This window comes from Giraffa tippelskirchi, chromosome 4 (assembly GCF_054371585.1).
Source record: "Giraffa tippelskirchi isolate mGirTip1 chromosome 4, T2T-mGirTip1v1.2.pri, whole genome shotgun sequence".
Classification (NCBI taxonomy): Eukaryota; Metazoa; Chordata; class Mammalia; order Artiodactyla; family Giraffidae; genus Giraffa; species Giraffa tippelskirchi.
This window is the reverse complement of record NC_137278.1, coordinates 83,045,346-83,065,119: the sequence shown is the minus strand read 5'-3', so window position 1 is coordinate 83,065,119 and position 19,774 is coordinate 83,045,346. Positions and strand designations below refer to the sequence as shown.

General features: G+C 45.9%; 1 protein-coding gene across 2 annotated transcripts in view; it reads left to right on the top strand.

Moving 5' to 3' along the window:
* The first annotated feature begins 781 nt into the window (after positions 1 to 781).
* CRIM1 (cysteine rich transmembrane BMP regulator 1) overlaps positions 782 to 19,774 on the top strand; it is a 215,899-nt gene continuing 196,906 nt past the window's right edge. For both annotated transcript variants that reach the window (XM_081596244.1, XM_081596243.1), the window contains exon 1: positions 782 to 1,732. In XM_081596244.1, the coding sequence (XP_081452370.1) occupies positions 1,402 to 1,732 (331 nt within the window). In that variant the 5' untranslated portion in view covers positions 782 to 1,401. The remainder of the gene's footprint in view (positions 1,733 to 19,774) is intronic.

Sequence of the window (19,774 nt, the reverse complement as noted above, 5' to 3'; positions counted from 1 at the left end):
TCAAAGGAGAAAAATTCACCTCTACTTTCCATCCGCCCCCTCCTTTATAATGAAGCACCTCGGCACAGACGGCAGAGCGACAAAACACACCAGGATGTGTACAGCTAAAATGCACTCGAGCTACAGCGGCCCCCAACAGTCTTCCCTCCTATCCTCAGGAATATTTACCTAGACCTTTCAAAGCACTTAATTCACCAGTAGCTTCGCTGGAGGCGTCTCGAGCGTTCCGAGACTCCATTACATAATATCTTTTACAAAGTCTATTCCCAGCTCGAGTGGAAGATGGATTCTCATCCAGTTTTGCGGAGGTTTCATGCGTTTTGCTTCCCTTTCCCAGGTTTCGATCCGGCAGGCGCCCCGGCCAAGGGCTGCAGCCTTCCCCTCCGCCCCGAGCTCCGGGTTCCCCGCCCCGCTCTGAGCTCAAAGCGTTTCCCGGAGGTGCAGCTGCCTCGCCCTCGGGACTCCCAAGCCAGCCACGGTGGCCCCGAAGGCTGGCGGGCGCTCGGGGACGCCGCGACTCTCGTAGCTCGCCGGTGCGCCCGAGCCGCAGCGCGCCGGCGGTGCCGGGGCGGGAGAGGCGCGCGAAGACTCGGCCGCAGGGCCGGCTCGGTGCGTCGGGCTCCAGGAGGCAGAGGGGGAGGAGGGGGAGGAGGAGGAGGCGTGCGAGGGAGGAAGGGCCGGGCAGCCGGGGAGGGAGGGCGGAGGAGGGGGAGGGGGCCGGCCGGGCCAGGAGGGGTGGGGGGGCAGCCAATGAGCTGCGCGCGGCGCGGGGCGGCGGGGGGGGGGCGCGGGTTGGGGGATGAGGTAGGATGGGGGAGGGCGCAGCCCGAGCGGCGGAGGCTCGAGCCATAAACAAGCGCCCGGAGGAGCGGCGCAGGAGTGAGGCGAGCCGGGCGCGCGGAGCGGACGCCGCGGACCTTCTGCTGCGCCACCGCGCCCACTCGGCGGCTCGGGAGGCGGGGACCGGCCCGGAGGCTGCGCCGCTGCCGCCGCCACAACCACCGCCGCCGCGGGGTCGGCCGACGCGGAGGAGGAGAGAGGGAGGAGGCGCCGCCAGCCGGGGCTGGAGCCGAGCGCAGCCGCCGCCGCCGCCAGAAGTTTGGGTTGAACCGGAGCTGCCGGGAGGAAACTTTTTTTCTTTTTTCCCCCCTCCCTCCCGGGAGGAGGAGGAGGAGGGGAAGCCACTGCTGGCGCCAACGCTAGTGGGCTTCGGGTCGGCGCGGCCCACAGGGGGAGCGGGGGCCTCGCCCCGCGAGGGGAGGCGCGCCCCGGGGGCCCCGAGGGGGGCAGCGAGGACCGCGGGCTGCGGGTGCGGCGGCGGCGCGTGTGCCCCGCGCAGGGGAGGACGCCCGCCCCGCTCCCGGCCCGGCTGCGAGGAGGAGGCGGCGGCGGCGCAGGAGGATGTACTTGGTGGCGGGGGGCAGGGGGCTGGCCGGCTGCGGGCACCTCCTGGTCTCGCTGCTGGGGCTGTTGCTGCTGCTGGCGCGCTCTGGCACCCGGGCGCTGGTCTGCCTGCCCTGCGACGAGTCCAAGTGCGAAGAGCCCAAGAGCTGCCCCGGGAGCATCGTGCAGGGCTTCTGCGGCTGCTGCTACATGTGCGCCCGCCAGAGAAACGAGAGCTGCGGCGGCGCCTACGGGCTCCACGGAGCCTGCGACCGGGGGCTGCGCTGTGTCATCCGCCCCCCGCTCAATGGCGACTCCATCACCGAGTACGAAGTGGGCGTCTGCGAAGGTACGGCCGCCCGCCGCGGGCCCCCTCCCACCTGGCCCGCGCCTCCCCCTCGGCGCTGGTGGCGCCGAACAAAGTTTGGCCAAGACTTTCCTTAGGAGAGAGGGCTCTTCGGAAAGGAGGGGCGCCCGCCACCCCCGGGAGTGAGCCCCGCGTCCCTGGGTTCCCAGCTCGCTGCTTCCCCCGGATGCCTGGCCAGCCGCGGGAGAGGTTGGGTTTCGTGGGTGGGGGCCGGCGAGTGGGAGATCGCCCTCGGCCGCGCACACACGCGCACACGTGTGGCCCATCGGGTTGGGGTTGGGTGGAGTGGCCGTGCTGTGCGCCCGGAGGTGGGGGCGCCGCGGGCAGGGGGCACTGCGGAGGCTATGGCGAGCCCCTCGGGGAGTCCGGCCCCTGCCGCCCTCCCCGCACTACCGCAGTGTGGAACCGAGTGCTGCACCACGTCCACTCAAGTCCATTTTCTGCTGGCGGAGGAGACGTGTCTCCAGCTCACACTCCCTGTGTGACTCTTGTATTATTTTTTCCTTGCGCTTTTCCTTCACCCCCTTCCTCCTCCTGCGCATATAAATCAGTTTCGGCTCCGGAATATGTCAGCCCAGGGGAAGTTACAGACGGTGGTTACTCATTTATTTGCCTTTTGAAAGCGGTCAAAGGCTTTCTCTCCTGAATGAAGGGGGGGCAGGCGGGGGTCTTGCACCTAGGAGTGAAAAGTTGTTTCTGTACTATTAGTGGCTGCTTTTTAAGATCAGATATCCGCGTCTTTCCAGTCGTGTTGCTTGTTCTTTTTGTGTGTTTAATAACGAGGATTGTTCTGCTGGTTTCTCCAGTGAAGTATTGTGCACCATGGTGTCTGATGGAAGAAGGATCGGGTTAGCGGAGCCCTCCTTCTTGGGAGAATCGCTGTTGATAGGTGTTGGCCTTCAGCCCTGCGCGCCGGCCTCGGGGTGCCTGGTCAGGTTTGGGGTCTAGGGAGACGCAGTGAGTTCTTTTTATTTGGCTAATGCCAAATAGTGAACAGCAGTGAAACGTAGAATCCCTGCTCGGGCTGACGTTGGGGCAGTGCTGCTGTTCTGGGGCATCCTGGTGTGCGAGCATAGCGCAGCATCTTTACTCTGGAGGGGCGGAGGAGGGACAGGCGCCCCTGCTCCTGTCTTCCTCAGTACTCACAGCCCTGCGCGCAGGAGACCAGGGAAGGGTTTATTCTGAAGCGTCCTTCTGTGTGTCTGTTTATTGTGCTGGGAACCTGAGAAAGGAAGTAGATGCCTTAAGGGTCTGTTGAAAGGCTTCCCATTCTGTAGTTCTCTTTACATACATGCATGCTTGTTGATTATTGTTGTTGTTTAGTTACTCAGTCCTGTCCCATGCTTTTGAGACCCCCTGGACTATAGCCCGGCAAGCGCCTCTGTCCATGGGATTTCCCAGGCAAGAATACTGGAGTGGCTTGCCATTTCTTTCTCCGGGGGATCTTCCCCACCCAGGGATGGAACCTGCATCTCCTGCATTGGCAGGCGGGTTCTTTACCACTGAGCCACCAGGCAGGTTTTAAAGTTTGGACAGTTGTGGAAAATCAGGATGGCTTTTCTGGTTTGGAAGTTAGTAGGCAGTAATGAGTGAAGGGAACTCTTGCAGGGAAGTGCAGTGATGCACCCTGAGGACATTGGGTTAAAGAGTTTGTTTACCTCAAGTACAAAAGCCTCTCACCTGGTGTTAAGCCCCACTGTATAACATGTTTTTGTTTCTCACAAAGAAGAAAAATGGCCAGGAGATTAACTTCTGATACAATTTTATGTGTTTGACTTTGGGAATTCTGAATGAGTTGGACCAAAAGATGCAGCTTTGAACCCTGCTACTTGGAGTGTGTAATTTACTTAAGCCAACCTCCCATAAATCTGAAAAGAACAAGCACCCTGAAACAAGGTTAAATGTGGTGGAAACTGCTGTGCTCTGAGAAGGACTTGGGAAGGTTCTAAAGATTCTAACCTTTGTTTTGTTACTTCATGATAGATTTCTAGTGAAGGAAATGTGGAGTTCAGGGAACATTCACGCTAATCAAGTGCTTTGGCACCAATATCCTGGTGTCATAGTATCGAGTTATTTTGGCAGTTTGTTGGTGAGCCTTTTATTCCTCTGAAATGAGGTGATCCCCCATAGCTTCGTTTCTTCTGTTAACCCTCTACACACTTGGTATTAATCTTGAAAATGCTTGGAAGTATTTATTGGCATGATGATATCACATTTGTTGTTCTTTAACAACACTTTCCATCTAGCCGGCCTGTTTTCAGCTACCAAAATCGTGTGCTCAGGGCATTTTTTACTTTATTTTTTTATAGAACTCTAAAAGCAGCAATCAGGTTGTAATCTATGAACCCAAAGTAGAAAGGACAGTGTTACCTAGCATGATGATTGTATTTAGACAGCTATTTCAATAGGGTGTCTAAAATTTCAAGAATTTTCACGTGATTACAAGATTTATGGAAAACAAGATAAGTGAGTGGACTTTTTTTTCCTCCTTTTTAAGAATTAGAGAAGTCATTCTATGGCAGTAATTACCCTAGAGGATGCTGACATTCTCTTGTTTTTCTCTTAGTTGACAAAAAATTTCTCAATGGCCAGTATTTCCCTCAGTTTCCATTTTTATTCAGAAATTTGCACATAATTATCATAACTAACATATAGAAATCGGTACATTTTGTTCATGAGGAAGTCTTTTGCAGCAATTTTTGCGCTAAAATGACCCCTACTGGTTATATCTGTTAATGAAAACTCTTTTGAAACTTGTTTATCTGACTATACTGAGGAAAACATATTGCATGGTATAGAAATGTTATCATGACTAACCTGTTTTCGATGACATAATTTAAATACAAATTACATTGCTCTATCTGCCAGCTTGCAGTAATTTTTATGTAAATCACTCCCCATACTGGCTTTATGAGAGAAAAAAAAAAAGCAAGTATTTAACTTCAGTTCACAAGGTGAGTAAATAAAGTAGGATCTGAAATGGGCCTCTTCCAAATTGTGGCTCCCTGCCTTAGGTTTTTAAGGCACACTGGCTCATAGTAGGCTCTCAGTGAATGTGCATTGAATACATGGAAGAACAGTTCTCTCCATAGAAAGAACACTGAGGGAAAAATATTTTCTGAAAACGTTAAATGATGCGAAGAGTGAATCATGTGACACGTACACCTGGACTTCTTTTCAGCATCATTTAGACTGTTAACTAAGTAAATCCTGACATGCTTGTTCCTTTAAAAAAGAAGAAAATCTTTGGCTATGTCTATATTTTAAAGTTGAGCAGAGAGCCAGATAACTTCCATTTTTCTCAACTCTGTGAAGTGCTTTCTGGCCTCTGGGAAGATCCCTTTCCCATTTCCACTGATTTAGTGAGTCTTCCTGTTGCCCTTTGCAGCTTCCTAAGTGGCCTGTTCCTTGGTTAGGGTGCCTGCCTCTAGGTAAATCGCCTAGAAGCCATAGAAATAAGTTTGGAGTCTGAACTTCTGAGGGGTAAGACTTGGTGGAAGACCTCTTTGGGAGATGAAAGAGTTTTGAAAAAAATACTCAAATGAGATTTTCTAGGAAGAATGTTTTGATTGACCAGTGAGGTTTGTGTTTCAGACACGGGGTGAGGTCCATTTTTCCTCCTCTGTGGACTAGTATAGTATGCTTCTGTAAGGAAGGGGTGGGTGGGGGGAGCATGACCAGCCTTCTCTAAGGAAAGGGCAGCGATGGCTTAAGATTGACAGTTCTTGAGGGCAGAGTGGTGAGGAACCTAGGGGACACTATAGAGTGCTTTGCTCTGAGAACTTTGCGTTAGAGCCAGCTGATCCCTATCACAGAGAAGCACTTTTTTCCCACCTGGTGATTATTTACTCAGTGGTTCGTGTTTATGGAATGGAACAGTGTTTTCACCTCTGCCATGTAAGAACTGTCTCTTTCAAAACTCAATCCTCCCTTGATTTCCCCCAGGTATTTTAACTTTTCCTTCCACCCACTTCTCACGGGGCAGTAAGTAAAACCAAGGATGTGGGGTGTGTATTCACAGCAGAGAATGGAATGTTTTCTGAAACTGTTGACGTTAGAAGGTTATGGTTTCTTTTCACTCACTGGAGATGACGACTCCTTGGAAGAAGGTTTGTGGAGGATCTGAGGTGAGGCCTAGGGAACAGGTTCTAGGAGGCCAGGAAACAAATCAAACCGGTTGGTTGTACACCAGCCACAGATCTCCTCTCATCCATCTATAATGTAGGACTCAGAGTTAAGAGCCCATGGATTTGGATTTTTACCAGTTAAATAGAAGAGGGGATGGGCAAAGTTAATATTCTTGAACTGATGTTAGAAAAATGAAAACACCCAGATCTCCTTGTTTTTGAGGAAGGTGTTTCAGTTTCCATCTCAAAAGTCTTGAGGTGAAGTTCTTAGATGCCAGAGACAGAAGCAAGCAGAGGGCCTATGAAATCATCTTAATACAGCATGGGAAGAGGAACCAATGTAAGTAAACAAGGAAATAATTAGTTCTTCCCCAGAGTAAATATTGACAAAATGTGGAGAGTCTATTCACTACACATATTCAAATGACAGGACTTCATGACTTTGATTTTGACTGTCATACTTACAGAACCCTCACTGTCGTCGAGGAGTCCAGTCACATAAAACACTTGGCAAGGGGCAGATGAGTGGCATAGCACTGAAAGGGCAAAAATGGCAAGTTTGGGGATCTTGCTGCCATTAACACGCATTTAATCTACAAGTGCCATGATGAACATACAGGTAAATTTACTGTAATAAATATTATTAATTTATGAAGAAAACCATCTGAATAATCCTTAGAATTTGGGCGTTACAATCAGTTGTGGGAGTTATTGGGCTTCCTCTCTTGTGGTCCAGCCGGTAAAGAATCCGCCAGCAATGCATTCCGCCTGCAATCCAAACTGCAAGACCTGAGTTCGATCCCTGGGTTGGGAAGATGCCCTGGAGAAGGGAAAGGCTACCCACTCCAGTGTTCTGGCCTGGAGAACTAGCAATGTGGTGCAGGCTTTTGTTGTTTGTGGCTTAAAATGTAATGATCTGGATGAACAAGGGGATGCTTCAGGGAAGCATGGGGCAGGAATTAAAAGTTGGGGGGAAATAGATAAAACAGATGGCCCAAAAAGATCATGGAGTGGGAGGACTAAAGAATGACAAATGGGAGAAGGGAAAAATACTGAATTCATCTTAGGGCAACTATGTCATCCTTTGAAGAATAATCCAAAACACATTCCAGACATTAATTGTGAAATTCCTGAAAAATGTGGGTGTGTTTAACGTCGTTCAGGCTAACATGCACTAACTAACATGAGAGATGGCAGTGCCGCTTTCGTGTGTAAATACCATCAGGTAGATGATGGTAAAATGAGTGGAAGGTAAATATATTTGAAGCACGTTCCTGTGACACTGTGTTCCACAGGGCACATGCAGAATGAGGGTTTTGGAGACACCTCAGTAAAGCTCAATTAATTATTTGAGGAAGAAACAGTAGACTAGCCAAGCATGAATGAATAACAAACTGAAATCCTTCCTTCTCAGAGATTGAATTCTCCAAAGCTGAATTTTTAAAGTTCTGGCTTGTCTCTGCATAGAAATCACTCACTCATTCATTGATCTACTCTGCACAAGGCTTTCTCTTGGGGTGGCAGGGGAGGAGGGGGAGCTGGGAAGCCTGGGGACCTCTCAGACCTGAGCCCTACTCCAGCCACTCTTATAATCAAGAGATAAAGAATGAGGCAAGACCTTCAACAGTCTACATCATAAGTTCAAGCCAAGTAGAAGTGATTTCTTGGGTCTGTGTATGATTAGCTGGTGAGTGAGATATGTGGTTAAAATTTGTTGTAGGAATCGCAGGATCTGAGGTGATCTTTTCAGGCTCAGGTGGCAAAGCTGAAAAGGAGAATTCACAGTCTAATAAGGTACAGAAGCCTGAGTAAGAACTCTGTTTCGGTGGGGGATGGGGAAGGGATCCGACCCATTCTCAGAGTTCTTGTGATAGGTATCAAGGGTGCTTCGCAACATGTTTGAGAATGAGGCTGCATTCTTAACGCTCTGCCAGCTGTTGTTCAAAGTGGCACTTTCCTTTGGGGAGCACTTCTCTCTTTGTTCTAGCTTGTTCCGCTAGGCAGGTGAGCGACGGAACTGAACTGAGAACTGTCTATTTATCAGCATCTCCTGATTTCACCACTCTCTGCTGCTTGTCCTAGCCAGTTAGTCTGATCAAATCATGGAAAACCTCCAAGTTTGGATAAGACCTCATTGGTCTTCCGGACAGGATAGAGATGTGGTGAACTATTCTTAAGAATGCCCTCAAGGTAAACATTGGTTCATTTGGGGCCCACATTAAAAAATAAAAAATCAAGAGGTTCCTTTTTCTTCTGTAGTTACTGAGTGAACAGTGTTCAATTCCTTATCTCCCTCTCCCAACCCCAATTAATTCCTTGTGAGAAATACTTATATCTTGATCCAAGAGTGTAATGGTTAGAAACTTGGTTTCTGGGGTCAAATCTACACTCTGCTCCTGTGCCTCTACATTTTCTCCTCTGTTTAGTGGGGTTAATACTAGGGTTTCTGTAAGGACTCAGTGAACCCTGTGAAGCACTTAAAACAATGGCTTGCGCATGGTAAACACTTAAGGACAACAAAGCTACTAAGCAGTAGAAGTAAAATAATCTGATAGGGACTCATTCTCTTGTTCTGTTTAACCCTCAGCTATCTGAGTATTTCATCATTGGTGGTTAAGGAGTTTGGGCTCTTAGAAAGGGAGCAGATTATTTTTGAATTCAGGTTCCCTCGTATCCCGACACCATAAATCATCGAGTTAAAAAACTTAAAAGGCCTCTGAAACTATCTCCTACCTTTCCTCCTGATGCCCGTTTATTATACTTGGTCTAAATAGTTTCTGTAAAATTTGTATATTTGGAGTAAAAATAGGGAAGAATCTGAAATTTTTTGCATTGTGCTGAGTTGCTTCAGTCGTGTCTGACTCTTTGCGACCCTAATGGACTGTAGCCCTCTAGGCTCCTCTGTTCATGGGATTCTCCAGGCAAGAATACTGCAGTGGGTTGCCACGCTCTCCTCCAGGGGATCTTTCCGACCCAGAGGATTGAACCTACGTCTCTTGTGTTCCCTGCATTGGCAGGCGGGTTCTTTGCCACTAGTGCCACAGGTTGTAGGAACCATAAATTTAACCATTTGTCTGTGGATTAATATTTGGGGGAGGGGGAACACCTAAACTCACACTTACTAGCAGTGTGCATTTTTTGTCACAGCGTATTCTGGAAGATGATTTTGCCTTTGGGGTGTCCACACCGGCAGTCAGCACGGGATTTGGCCTAGCTTGAGCAGAAGAAACAGCTTGTAGAGCTGCAACTCACCTGCAAAGGGGCCACAGTCTCACTTGTCCCCGAAGTAGGTGCAAACGAGGCAAAACCAGGCGTTCAGCCAGGCCATTCCTCCGTTCTTTTTGCAGCCCTACCTGTTTCCCAGCTCTCCTCTGCCCATAAGTATTTACTGAGCAGCTGCTGAAGCTCTGGTCTTCATGCTTTACTGTGGTGATACCACTTCTCTAAGCTTGAGTTCCCCCAGCTGTTAATAGTGATGTAAGTAAGTAAAGTCGCTCAGTCGTGTCCGACTCTTTGCGACCCCATGGACGGTAGCCTACCAGGCTCCTCTGTCCATGAAACTTGCCAGGCAAGAGTACTGGAGTGGGTTGCCATTTCCTTCTCCAGGGGATCTTCCTGACCCAGGGATCGAACCCAGGTCTCCGGCGTTGCAGGCAGACGCTTTACCATCTGAGCCACTAGGGAATGTTTGCTCTGAGGATTAAATGAGATAAAACTGTGCCTTTGAAATGTTAATGTGCACACAAATCACCTGGGGATCTCATTAAATGTACAGGTTCCGAAGCAGTAGGTCCTGATAGGGCCAGAGAGTCCACAGTTCTAATAAATTCCCAGGTGATGCCCATGCTGCTGGTCCCAGGACCACACTTGAAATAGCAGAAAGATAGTGCGTGTAAAGCACGTAGTATGAGTATGGCGTGTAATAGTAAGACCTGTGTAATAATTAGTTTTCAACCAAAATAAATGAAATAGGGGCCCGACTGTCACAGAGGCTGTGGTCTGAAGGGAGATAGTGAAAACTGGGACCGTCTGTTGTAGTCCAAGACAATAGTTTACAGCTAGTAAGGCCTGAGCTAGGAAGTGCTGGGCATTTCAGGGGCAGCTAAGAGGGGCCCCAACTCCACCTTTGACTACTAAGAAGGATTTAGAGGGGTGCAGTAGCAAGCCAGGCCTGAGGGGTCTCTTCCCCTCCTTCCTCCTCCTCACTCATCTGTGCAGGGTGTGGTAGGGAAAAAGTAGGCCTTGGGGCCAGACAGACCTGTGTTTAAATCAGCTGTGTTCAACTGTAAGCCACCAGTTTGCTTAACTGTTTTGAGTTTCAGTTTCCTTACTTGTGAAAATGGAATAGTAATAGCTTTTATCAAGTAATTACAGTGAGGGTTGGAGAGAATTATTACATATATTAAATATATATATGATTACATGTATGTGTGTTATGTCTATGCATGCATAGACACACAAAAATACGTGTAATGGCCAGTGCCAGTAGAGTACCTGGTACTGAAAAAGATAGTTAATATTCCAATTTCCATTCTATTTTTTGTCTTCTCTCTCTTTTTTTAATTTGTTAGCTTTCTCTCTGTCTAAGTTAAAAGAAAATTTCTGCTTTGTGGATTGACTACACTTAACTAAATCTCTTTAACAGGGGATTCCGACAATTATGGTCTTTGAATTGATTGAGAGAGAGAAAGGGACAGTGAATCCCCAAGAATGAGGGGTATGAGTTGAGGTTCTCTGTACCAAAAGCACCTGCATAGGTTTGATCCAATAGGATTATAATTCTCAGTTCCTTTAGTACTTCAGAGAATGTGGCCATCTGCTCTATTTTGTGGTTTGAATGCTTACTTCCACAGAGCTATTTCAAATTAGTATTTTTTTTAAAATGTGACCTATGTTAATATGGATGGCATATGGACTCATGGAAGTGCGTTAAGTGGTATTTTATTGTTAGAAATGTTCTGTGGGTTTCCAGACATCGCTGAAGACCTCAGAGCCCCTGGGAGCATTGCCAAGGCGAGATAGGGTCACTGGGTTCCAGAAGAAAGAGCAACAGGCCCACTGGCTCAGAGACCAGAGCAGGCTTGGGGATGAGCAAGAGGTGGTGCCCAGGGTACATCTGTGTTGCTCTGATTGACCCGACGTGCTCCGTCCATCTTCCACATGGACTGATGCTGCAGCTTTACTGTGTATTTGCATTGTGGTTTCTCTGGAGAGTCTGTGCTGCAGTGGAAGGCTAGAAAAGAACACCTAGAATTCAAACACTGATGCTCTTGTCTCTCTGGTTCCTAGTGTAGGTGAGGTCCCACTTTGGAAAGACAGAACTATGACTTTTTTCTTTAAGTCCTCTGTTTATCCAGTAAATATGGGCTGAGAACTTACAAGACAAATGCCTTATATTGGCTATTATGCAACATGGAGAAGGAAACACAATGATGATACAGTCCTTGAAATCAGTAGTTTACAACTCTTTATTTTCTTCATGACAACCAAAACATATTACACAGTCAAAATTGATCTTTTCTTTTTACTGAGACTCTCTAGTACCTATCATTGTAGTGCTTCTTTCATCACAAGTGTGGATGTTCAAATGTGCAACCTACAGGCAAGGTGAGAAACCTCCACATTTCAGAGTTCTGCTTCAGTATATGATTGTCAAATCCAAAAAGAACACCTTCATTTTGAAATATCCTGAGAATATTTGTTTTATGAACGTTTAAGAAAGCAAGCTAAGGGTTCATTGTGTTTTCAGGTGTTTTACATTTCAAGTCCCTGAGAAGAGAATCACAAGAGTCTGCCCTTTGGAAATTTTAGCTAAATCCTTAGCAACCAGCTGCTGTGGCAAGGTAAAAAAAAAAAAAAAAAAAAGTATAGGCTCTAACTAGAGACTGTGCCTATCTTATTTAGCATTTCAAAACAAAAACCATAAACAAACATCTCAGATTCAAAACAGAAGAGAATTTCTGGCAGGGCACAAGGAAACCTGAGTCTGCAAAATCTCAGTCTACAAAAAGTAACTTAGCATCTTATCCAAAGGCCACAAGCGAAACTGTTCACAACCGATAAAACAAAAGGCATCTCAATATTGGAGACTTGTGATACTTCCTCTTCTTTTTTTTTTTGAAGACTCCAAGAGACCTGCCAAGATGAGGCAAAACTGTCTTGAAAAAGTATAGCCTGAACTGGACTTTGAATATTGAGGCTTCATTGGACTACTTGAGCCCCATAAGTGTGAGGAATCCTGTACAGGGTGTGTGGGCTCGGTCCCCCCAGAGTGTGTGTTTATGACTCTGCAGAGGCAGGACACTCCATCATCTTGTCAGATGCACATCTTGAAAAACCTTCCCTAACTTTCCATAGTTGGAAGCTTTGCCTCTTTTCAAGCAAAGGGCATTTACATTCTGGGGGAGGAAAAGGGAACAGATTTTTAGACAATTTTCTCACTGAAAGCCAGAGTCTTTGAAGGACTGTTAAATGATTTGAGAAAGATTGGGTGCGCTGTGTGTTCAGAAATACCGAGTTCTTGGGTTTCAGACAGATTTTAGGAAAATTTATTACCATGTCCGTTAAATTTAAACATTAAAATGAAAGACCAAATACATGTTCATATTTTAATCAAAAGAATGAGTGGATTTGTATAGATTCTCATTTGTTGCCAGTAGCATTTAGGGCTGCTCAGAAAAGTAGACTTTGCAAAATTCTTGTACATGAATCTAGTACGATTAAGGAGAAAAAAAGTAGCCCTGGCTTCCAGGTCTTCCTCCATCCTCTAATCGCCAGTAACTGAAATAAAACCTTCTCAGCTTCCCTTGACTTGACTTTGCCTTGATTTGTCCAAAGAGAATTAAATAGTTACCTACCTGAAGGCAGGGGAACTGAACCAGATGCTATCTTAAGGCCCTTCTGGTCATAAGATCAATGTTTTTATGGCCTAGAAGTCCTGGGCATGAGTCAACTATTGCCTTGTGTCTGCAGAACTAGAGAGGGAAAAAGCAGTAGTGTCTACATGAGTGCATGCCAAATGCCATTGACGGAAGGACTTGGAGGAAGAGATCAGGAGTTCTCTTGTAGTTATGTTTATTGTGAGGTGACGGAGACAGCAAAACACAGTTATAGGGAAGTCGGTGACATCTTTTAAATGCTGGTGATCTTTAAGCCTCATTAACTGAGATCTAATCTGGATCCGAGGTAGAATTTACACCTCTTTTATGTCTGTATTGGTCTGCTGCCTTCGCCCTTTCTCCATCTTCTCATTTACTTCATTAGTTATTATGACTGTGAGGTGGGTAGGTGACAGATACTGCAAAGGCAGAAGCTTGAGCAAAGACAGGACAAAACTTGCCCAAATTCACATGCTCGTTTCTGCCTCTGACACTCGGAGAGAGTTGAGTAATTGCTGTTCTTCCTAATACTGCAGGCAGCAGCCAAATTCTCAGCATTCTTTTACCTTTGCTGCTGTTTTCACTTGCCAGGGAGTTTCCTTAAGCAGCAGCTGAATTTAAAGAAGCATAACAGTGATCATGCACACAAGGAGGGGCCCTGGCTGCACAGGCTCTTGGGCGCCTCGTATTGGGAGGGTGAAGTGAATGAGGCTCTGCAGAGGGCCCTGCCGCCCCCACAGCTCTGGGAAGCTCTCTGCACGTGTGCAAGATGGCAAATCTTCAGTGAAGATGTCTCCCATCCAGATCAACCATGAAGCTTGGAAAGTTGTCTCTTGGGGTCTAGAAGCTTCACCCTTACTTTGCACGTTGTCCAGCGACAGGGTATTGTGGTGTCAGGTGATGTGGACCTATGGCTCTTAAACTTGATGTGATGGGTATGGTTCTAACGAATGCGGTGCTCAGCCCAGCCTGTGGTGTACACCAGTAGTCAGCCTGCTGTGCCTTGTGAGTATTAACATTTTTGCCAAGAGCAGCCTTCCAGAATGAGGTACTAGTTAATTCCAGTTGGGAGTATGAGACAGGAGAAAACTCAGCAACTATTATGTAGATCTCTTCCATGAAGCAATGTGAACTTATTTAAGTTCTGGTTTTCTATGACATTCTGCTTTATATACCCAAAGATTATTATTATTTTTTTTTGCTCTAATCTGTAAAACTTTTGTAAGTTTATTAATAACTGAGTAGACATTTTATGTTGTTAAATGGAGAACACTTCTAGTGGAGTACTGTGGCTTCCTCTGTCTTTCTTCCTTTTTGAAAGATAATATTAAAAGTTAAATCCTGTTCCGGCTCTTATCCTCTCTTTCAGGGTAGATTTCTGGATAGCTAGTAGTGGTGGCATCTGAAATAGCCATTGAGGGGTGGGTGGTATTCATTTAGTAACTCGAGCTTTTGCCTGAAGGGCTTCTGCTTTAACTCTTCTTTGCTGTTTCAGTAAGTCTTTATTTGGTTTTCTTCCTGCTTGGTTGACGCATATTAGCTTAAGAACTTTTAAATTGTGGGGGCAGTAAGAAAACTCTGAATGCCTGGGGCCCTACTCTCTCTCTTAGAAGCAGCCAGAGGGTTTAGTTTGTATCTGTTAGCAGGAGAGTCTTTTAGAAGGTCCATTTGGTACCTCTCACTCCCACAGCTTTGTGCTGTGGTTTGGCCCTCCTCCTTTCCTGATGAATCCATGCCATGACCCAGTGTAGCTGAATCTCATGTGCTCTGAAAGCCATTGGAAAAGCACGTGTTCCAGCATCTTCCCATTTGCCTCCGCCTCCTCCCCAGCATGCTTGCATGCAGTGCTCTCTGGCTGTACATAACCCACCTCTGAAGAGAAGTTGGTGCCAAGGGTCGCATCCTCGGTGAGGACCCTTCCAATAATGGTGTCCGGGCAAGCAGACTGGCAGAAGAGTCTGTAGAAATGTTTGGAGGGAAAGCAGTGTTCACCAGTACATAGAACTCGTTTGACACTGTGGAATATGATACTGTGGATGAGAAAGTGCTAAAAACATAATATAATATAAGAATCTTTATGAAGTTGTGGTAGCCTTGCTGGCTTAAAAAGATGTGTCCAGGACGATAAAATGTATCCGTAGAATCAGCAACTGGCCCCTGGTCCAGTTACAGGTGTGACTTTGAGAGACAGGAAGTTGTGATAATTCCTTCTTTATGACTTTGCATATAGAGTGTGTGCATGTGCATGTGTGTGTTCAGTTGCTGTGGCACAACACGAAGAATACTTTGCATTGTATTATGGACATGCTGAGAACAGCTTCCATGCTCGAAGCAAATTAAGTGTACTATCTACTCTTTAGATCAGCAAACTGAAAATGACTTCTTAATAAATAAAGATGGTGCATTGTTTTATGACATTAAAAAAACAATTTTAATTAAAGTGCTTTGGCTTTTAAACTGCCTCGTTAATTGGAATAGCTATCTGGACAAATGGAGCTTAGGAAAATGACTTGGTGATTGGGACCAAAGTTTTACTATCCTTAAGGCAATGTGGGCTGATTTATAGTAAATTATCATTAAACATAACTTCTGGCCTTACATGGGAATTTTAGATGTGATAGGAAAAGTAGAAATTTAGGGGGAGAATTGGAACACCTCTGGGGGCGGGGGTGTGCGCAGAAAGGGAGAGATACAAGAAGCCAGAGGCGTGTTTTGTTGGAAAGAGATAAATCATTTCCAATGACTGTGCTGGGAAAAGGTGAGCCCTTAGCAAGCAAGTTTATTGACTATCTCTTAAGGAAATTGTATTTGATGCTTTGGAAGGAAAAAGGAAAAAGACTCTCTGCCAATAGAGTTCTGGAAAACTTGAGGGAGATAAAGTATTTACATGCTTTAATAACATAAAACATGTCCAAAAGAAATATATAATTACAGCTGCATTTGGCACTGAAAATAGTCCATGTATTATATTTTCTGAACTGTGTATGAATATGTGAGCCTGTGCTTTTGCCTCAGAAGTACTATTTCTTGAGAGAATAGAAAAGTAGAAGGTGTCAAGGGTTGCAGAGAGAGAAACAGGAAGAATGACGACCAGGAAGGAAGGAACTGGGAGCTTTATTTTTTTCTTGTCCTGTGCATAATGATCCCAACTTTACTTTTTAAAATAATCTTAGTGCAATAAGCATTTAACTTCCCCTAGAGCCTTAGTAATTTGCATGTTATTACTAAAAGCCCACAGGTAAAGGAAAATTAGACTCCTAAATTCATTCAGTACCTGACTATGATTTATTTCAAGATTATCTTGGACCAAACACCCTTTGAGAACTCAGAAAATTAGGAGGTGTGTTTAACACATACTTCCTAATGTCTGTTGCCCTCAAAGGTGTGGAGGACAAGTTGCCACTGGAAAATCAATGTGATGTTGACTTTCAGATTCCCCAGAGTTATCTTCACATATCCTTTCAAAATGTATTCTCATCCTCAGCCTCCACAATTTTATGCTGCTTCCTTTGTGAAGCCTTCCTGCCCTGCCAGGAAAAAAATAATGCCATCCTCCCATTTCTCCCCCTGCCCCTCCCTCCTTCCCTTGTTATAGCACTTTTCACACCGTGTTAGAGTTCACATTTCAGTCTCCCGGCCTCGTTGTGATCCCCTTGAGTGCCAGGATAGTGTGTTATTCTAGCACTTGGCACACAGGAAGAACTCAATGAGCATTTGTTGACTAAATCTCGATTCAAGGTCATCCAAGATATCCTACAAAAACTTTTCCATCTGAACAGTTTGGTCTGTATTGTGGAAACTAAAATAGATGACACTTACCTGTAAAGAGAATCCTAGGGAGAAGTCTCATATTATTGGCAGAAGACAACTTGAGACCGTCTCATGTCCTCTCCTACCCCTTTTTCCCCAAATCATTCTTTTTCTAAATGTGCATTTTTTAGTTAATTAATTTATCTAGCTGCACTGGGTCTTAGTTGCGTGTGGAATCTTTAGTTGAAGCATGCTTCTTAGTTGCCACATACAGGAGCTAGTTCTCAGACCAGAGATCGAACCCGCCCCCCACTCCCCTGCATTGGGAGTCTTAGCCACTGGACCAGCAGAGAAGGCTCCCCCAAATCATTCTTAGAATTAATTTTTTTAGAGTTTGCTGCAATGGGTCAGTTTCAGCTGTATTTATTTTGGAAAATATTTAAAGGCAGTTTTTATTTGTGGGGACTTTTCTCCTTGCCAGTTTGTCATACAGGTGTCATCTTTCATTCACCAAGCCTTCATCCATTGGTAAGAATTATCCTTGTGGGTGGCTATTTATAAGGTCTTTTCCACCCAGGGATCTTGTGCGTGTCTCGGTGTCGATGCTATGGCTATCAGCTGCTTGTAAACAACTGATAAACAAGTATAAATTAGTTCCAGGTGACCATAAGAATAATCGATGATGATAAAACAAACTTCTGGATTCTCAGCGAATCCAAGATTGGGTCTAAGACGAGAATGTTGACACCTGAGGAGTGAGTTTAACAAACGTGCACTGAATAGTTTTGAGTGCTGTGCCAGGGAATGACACAGCCTGTTTACTGCCCCCAGGTGATCTGCACGTGTCCTCAGGAATTTTAACTGTAAGCCTTCTTTGAGGAAGGAACAGGAGGCTGGAAGTGTATGACTGTGAATAATAAAAACGCCACACAATGGTTTTCACAGGAAGTCCATAGGAATGCAATATAAGGAATTTAAAAAGCAAAATCCCATTTGGATTTACTCCAAGCCCTATGACTTCAGAGATGGAGGAATTCTTGATGACTCATGGCTAGAGTCCCAACTTGTTATTGAGCAGTGTGGAGTTGTTTTTTCCTTCACCATTAGCCTTGAACCCGTTGCTTGTTTGTTTGTTTATTTTTCTGAAGGTCTGAAACTGGTTTGCAAATTCAGACAGTGCAACTTGAGACAGCTAAGGACACAACAGCAAATTACAACCTTTGGGTCATACATTTGGCGCTAAGCTTTTCAACTGGGAGAGGAAAGAGATCTGGTCAAGGTCAAGTATACAGGCTCCTAGACAACATAGACAGAACTATCCTGGGTATAAGCTCAGGCACCCAAACCCTTTTATCACTCTAGTGAATGTGCCCAGAGAGCTCCATTGTCTTAGGGTAAGTTTAAGGGCAAGTTTAATTTTGATGTCACGCTGTAGCATGTCCCTTCAATTTTCCTGCTTTAAAGAGACTTATCTCGCAACCTGACGGTAATTGTTCATAGTGTGGGTGTCATGAGTTGGTGGCTTTCCAGTAACTCACTTTAGAGCCTTTTATTCTGTACCACTGGTTGTTACACAGTGGTGGGAGGAGGGCAAGCTGGAACTGATTGCTAAGTGAAGTTATTAATATAATGCTTAGCTGGCAATGAAAGGTGAAGGTTCTCAGTGAGATAATTTTTGAGAGTCCATTTGATTTTCCTCTCTTTAAAAATACTCTTTTTAACTTTCATGTGGCTTCGTTACTGTTGAAAGTTTAAAAGTCAGCTCCCAGACCCTGGGGGCAAGTGTGTTCTCCTCAAGTGTTGTCTTGTCTTCCTCTTTATCAGCAGGGGGAATATTTGACTTAAGTAGTGGAGGCTCCTCAGCTCCGAGACGTGTGCCCCTCAAAACCTGGGCTTCCTCAGTTTATTTGAGGTGATGGGTGAAAGTCCAGGGCTGTTCTTGCTGCCGGAACAGCACATTTTATCCTGAGACTTTAATAAAATAAATGAATGGAGGCAGAGGACTGGGAAACACGCTTGAAGGAGGGAAGTGCCCCTCAGGTCAGAAGCCAAGGTAAACAGTCCTTGTAACTGAAAAGTAGACTTCCTGGAAGCCAAGGACCAGCAGGAGAGGGTGTGAAGTGTGACCCACAAGTGCGTTTCCAGCTGTATAGATAGCCGTGTTGCTCTAAGTCCGGAAAAGGTACCTCACAGAGCTGTGAGAAATCGGTTTCTTGAACCAGACTCTTACTGGCTGTCCTGCCTACAGCCACACCCAGTGACGACACTTGAGGGGAAAATTTCATGCTCGTGCCAGAGAAAGCAAGCAAATGGGGCTCTCTGAGGAGTAGAGACTGACTCGTCAGTGACCTGGGGAAGCCTTGCAGGGGAACCAGTGGACTGGCAGCGGGCAGTGGGCAGGCTGCACATGTGCCTATAATTTAGAGTTAATGGAAGCGCAGACCCTGTCTTTTGTTCCAGTAGAAAACTGTCATTGCAGTGGACAGCTGTGCACACATTGCAAATGGCATATGCATACACATCCATATATGCAATGCACAAACATGTAAAAAAAATTCCTCCTGGGGTCAGTGTTCTTGTCCTGATAGTCTGTCTCTTATGTCCATTTCTCTGTGATGATAGCATTTTCCTCTAATTGGAGTGTTAGGTTCTGTTAATTCTAACAGAAAAAAAAAATTCTGTGTGTGACAATTATTAATCTATATAGATAAATACATGTAGATTGACAACTGCTGCTGCTGCTAAGTCGCTTCAGTCGTGTCCGACTCTGTGCGACCCCATAGACGGCAGCCCACCAGGCTCCGCCGTCCCTGGGATTCTCCAGGCAAGAATACTGGAGTGGGTTGCCGTTTCCTTCTCCAATGCATGAAAGGGAAAAGTGAAAGTGAAGTTGCTCAGTCGTGTCCGACTCTTAGCAACCCCATGGACTGCAGCCCACCAGGCCCCTCCGTCCATGGGATTTTCCAGGCAAGAGTACTGGAGTGGGGTGCCATTGCCTTCTCCGAGATTGACTCCTAAGCAACTCCAAAGCTGTGGCATCTCGCTCCTGCGCTTTGTCTTCTGCAGTTAATAAGGTCCTCATCAAATCTGTGGTGGCTAATGTCTTACCCTTGCCATGTGTCAGAAAGGTTAGACCATCAAAAGGACCGATACAGAAATTCTCTAGAATTTTTCATACTCAGAGATTCTTGGAGCTTAGTTACATGTGGGAAAAGGCCTTGCCTTGTAAAAAGAGACCCAAATCCCTTTAATGATCACTCAAAAGTGTT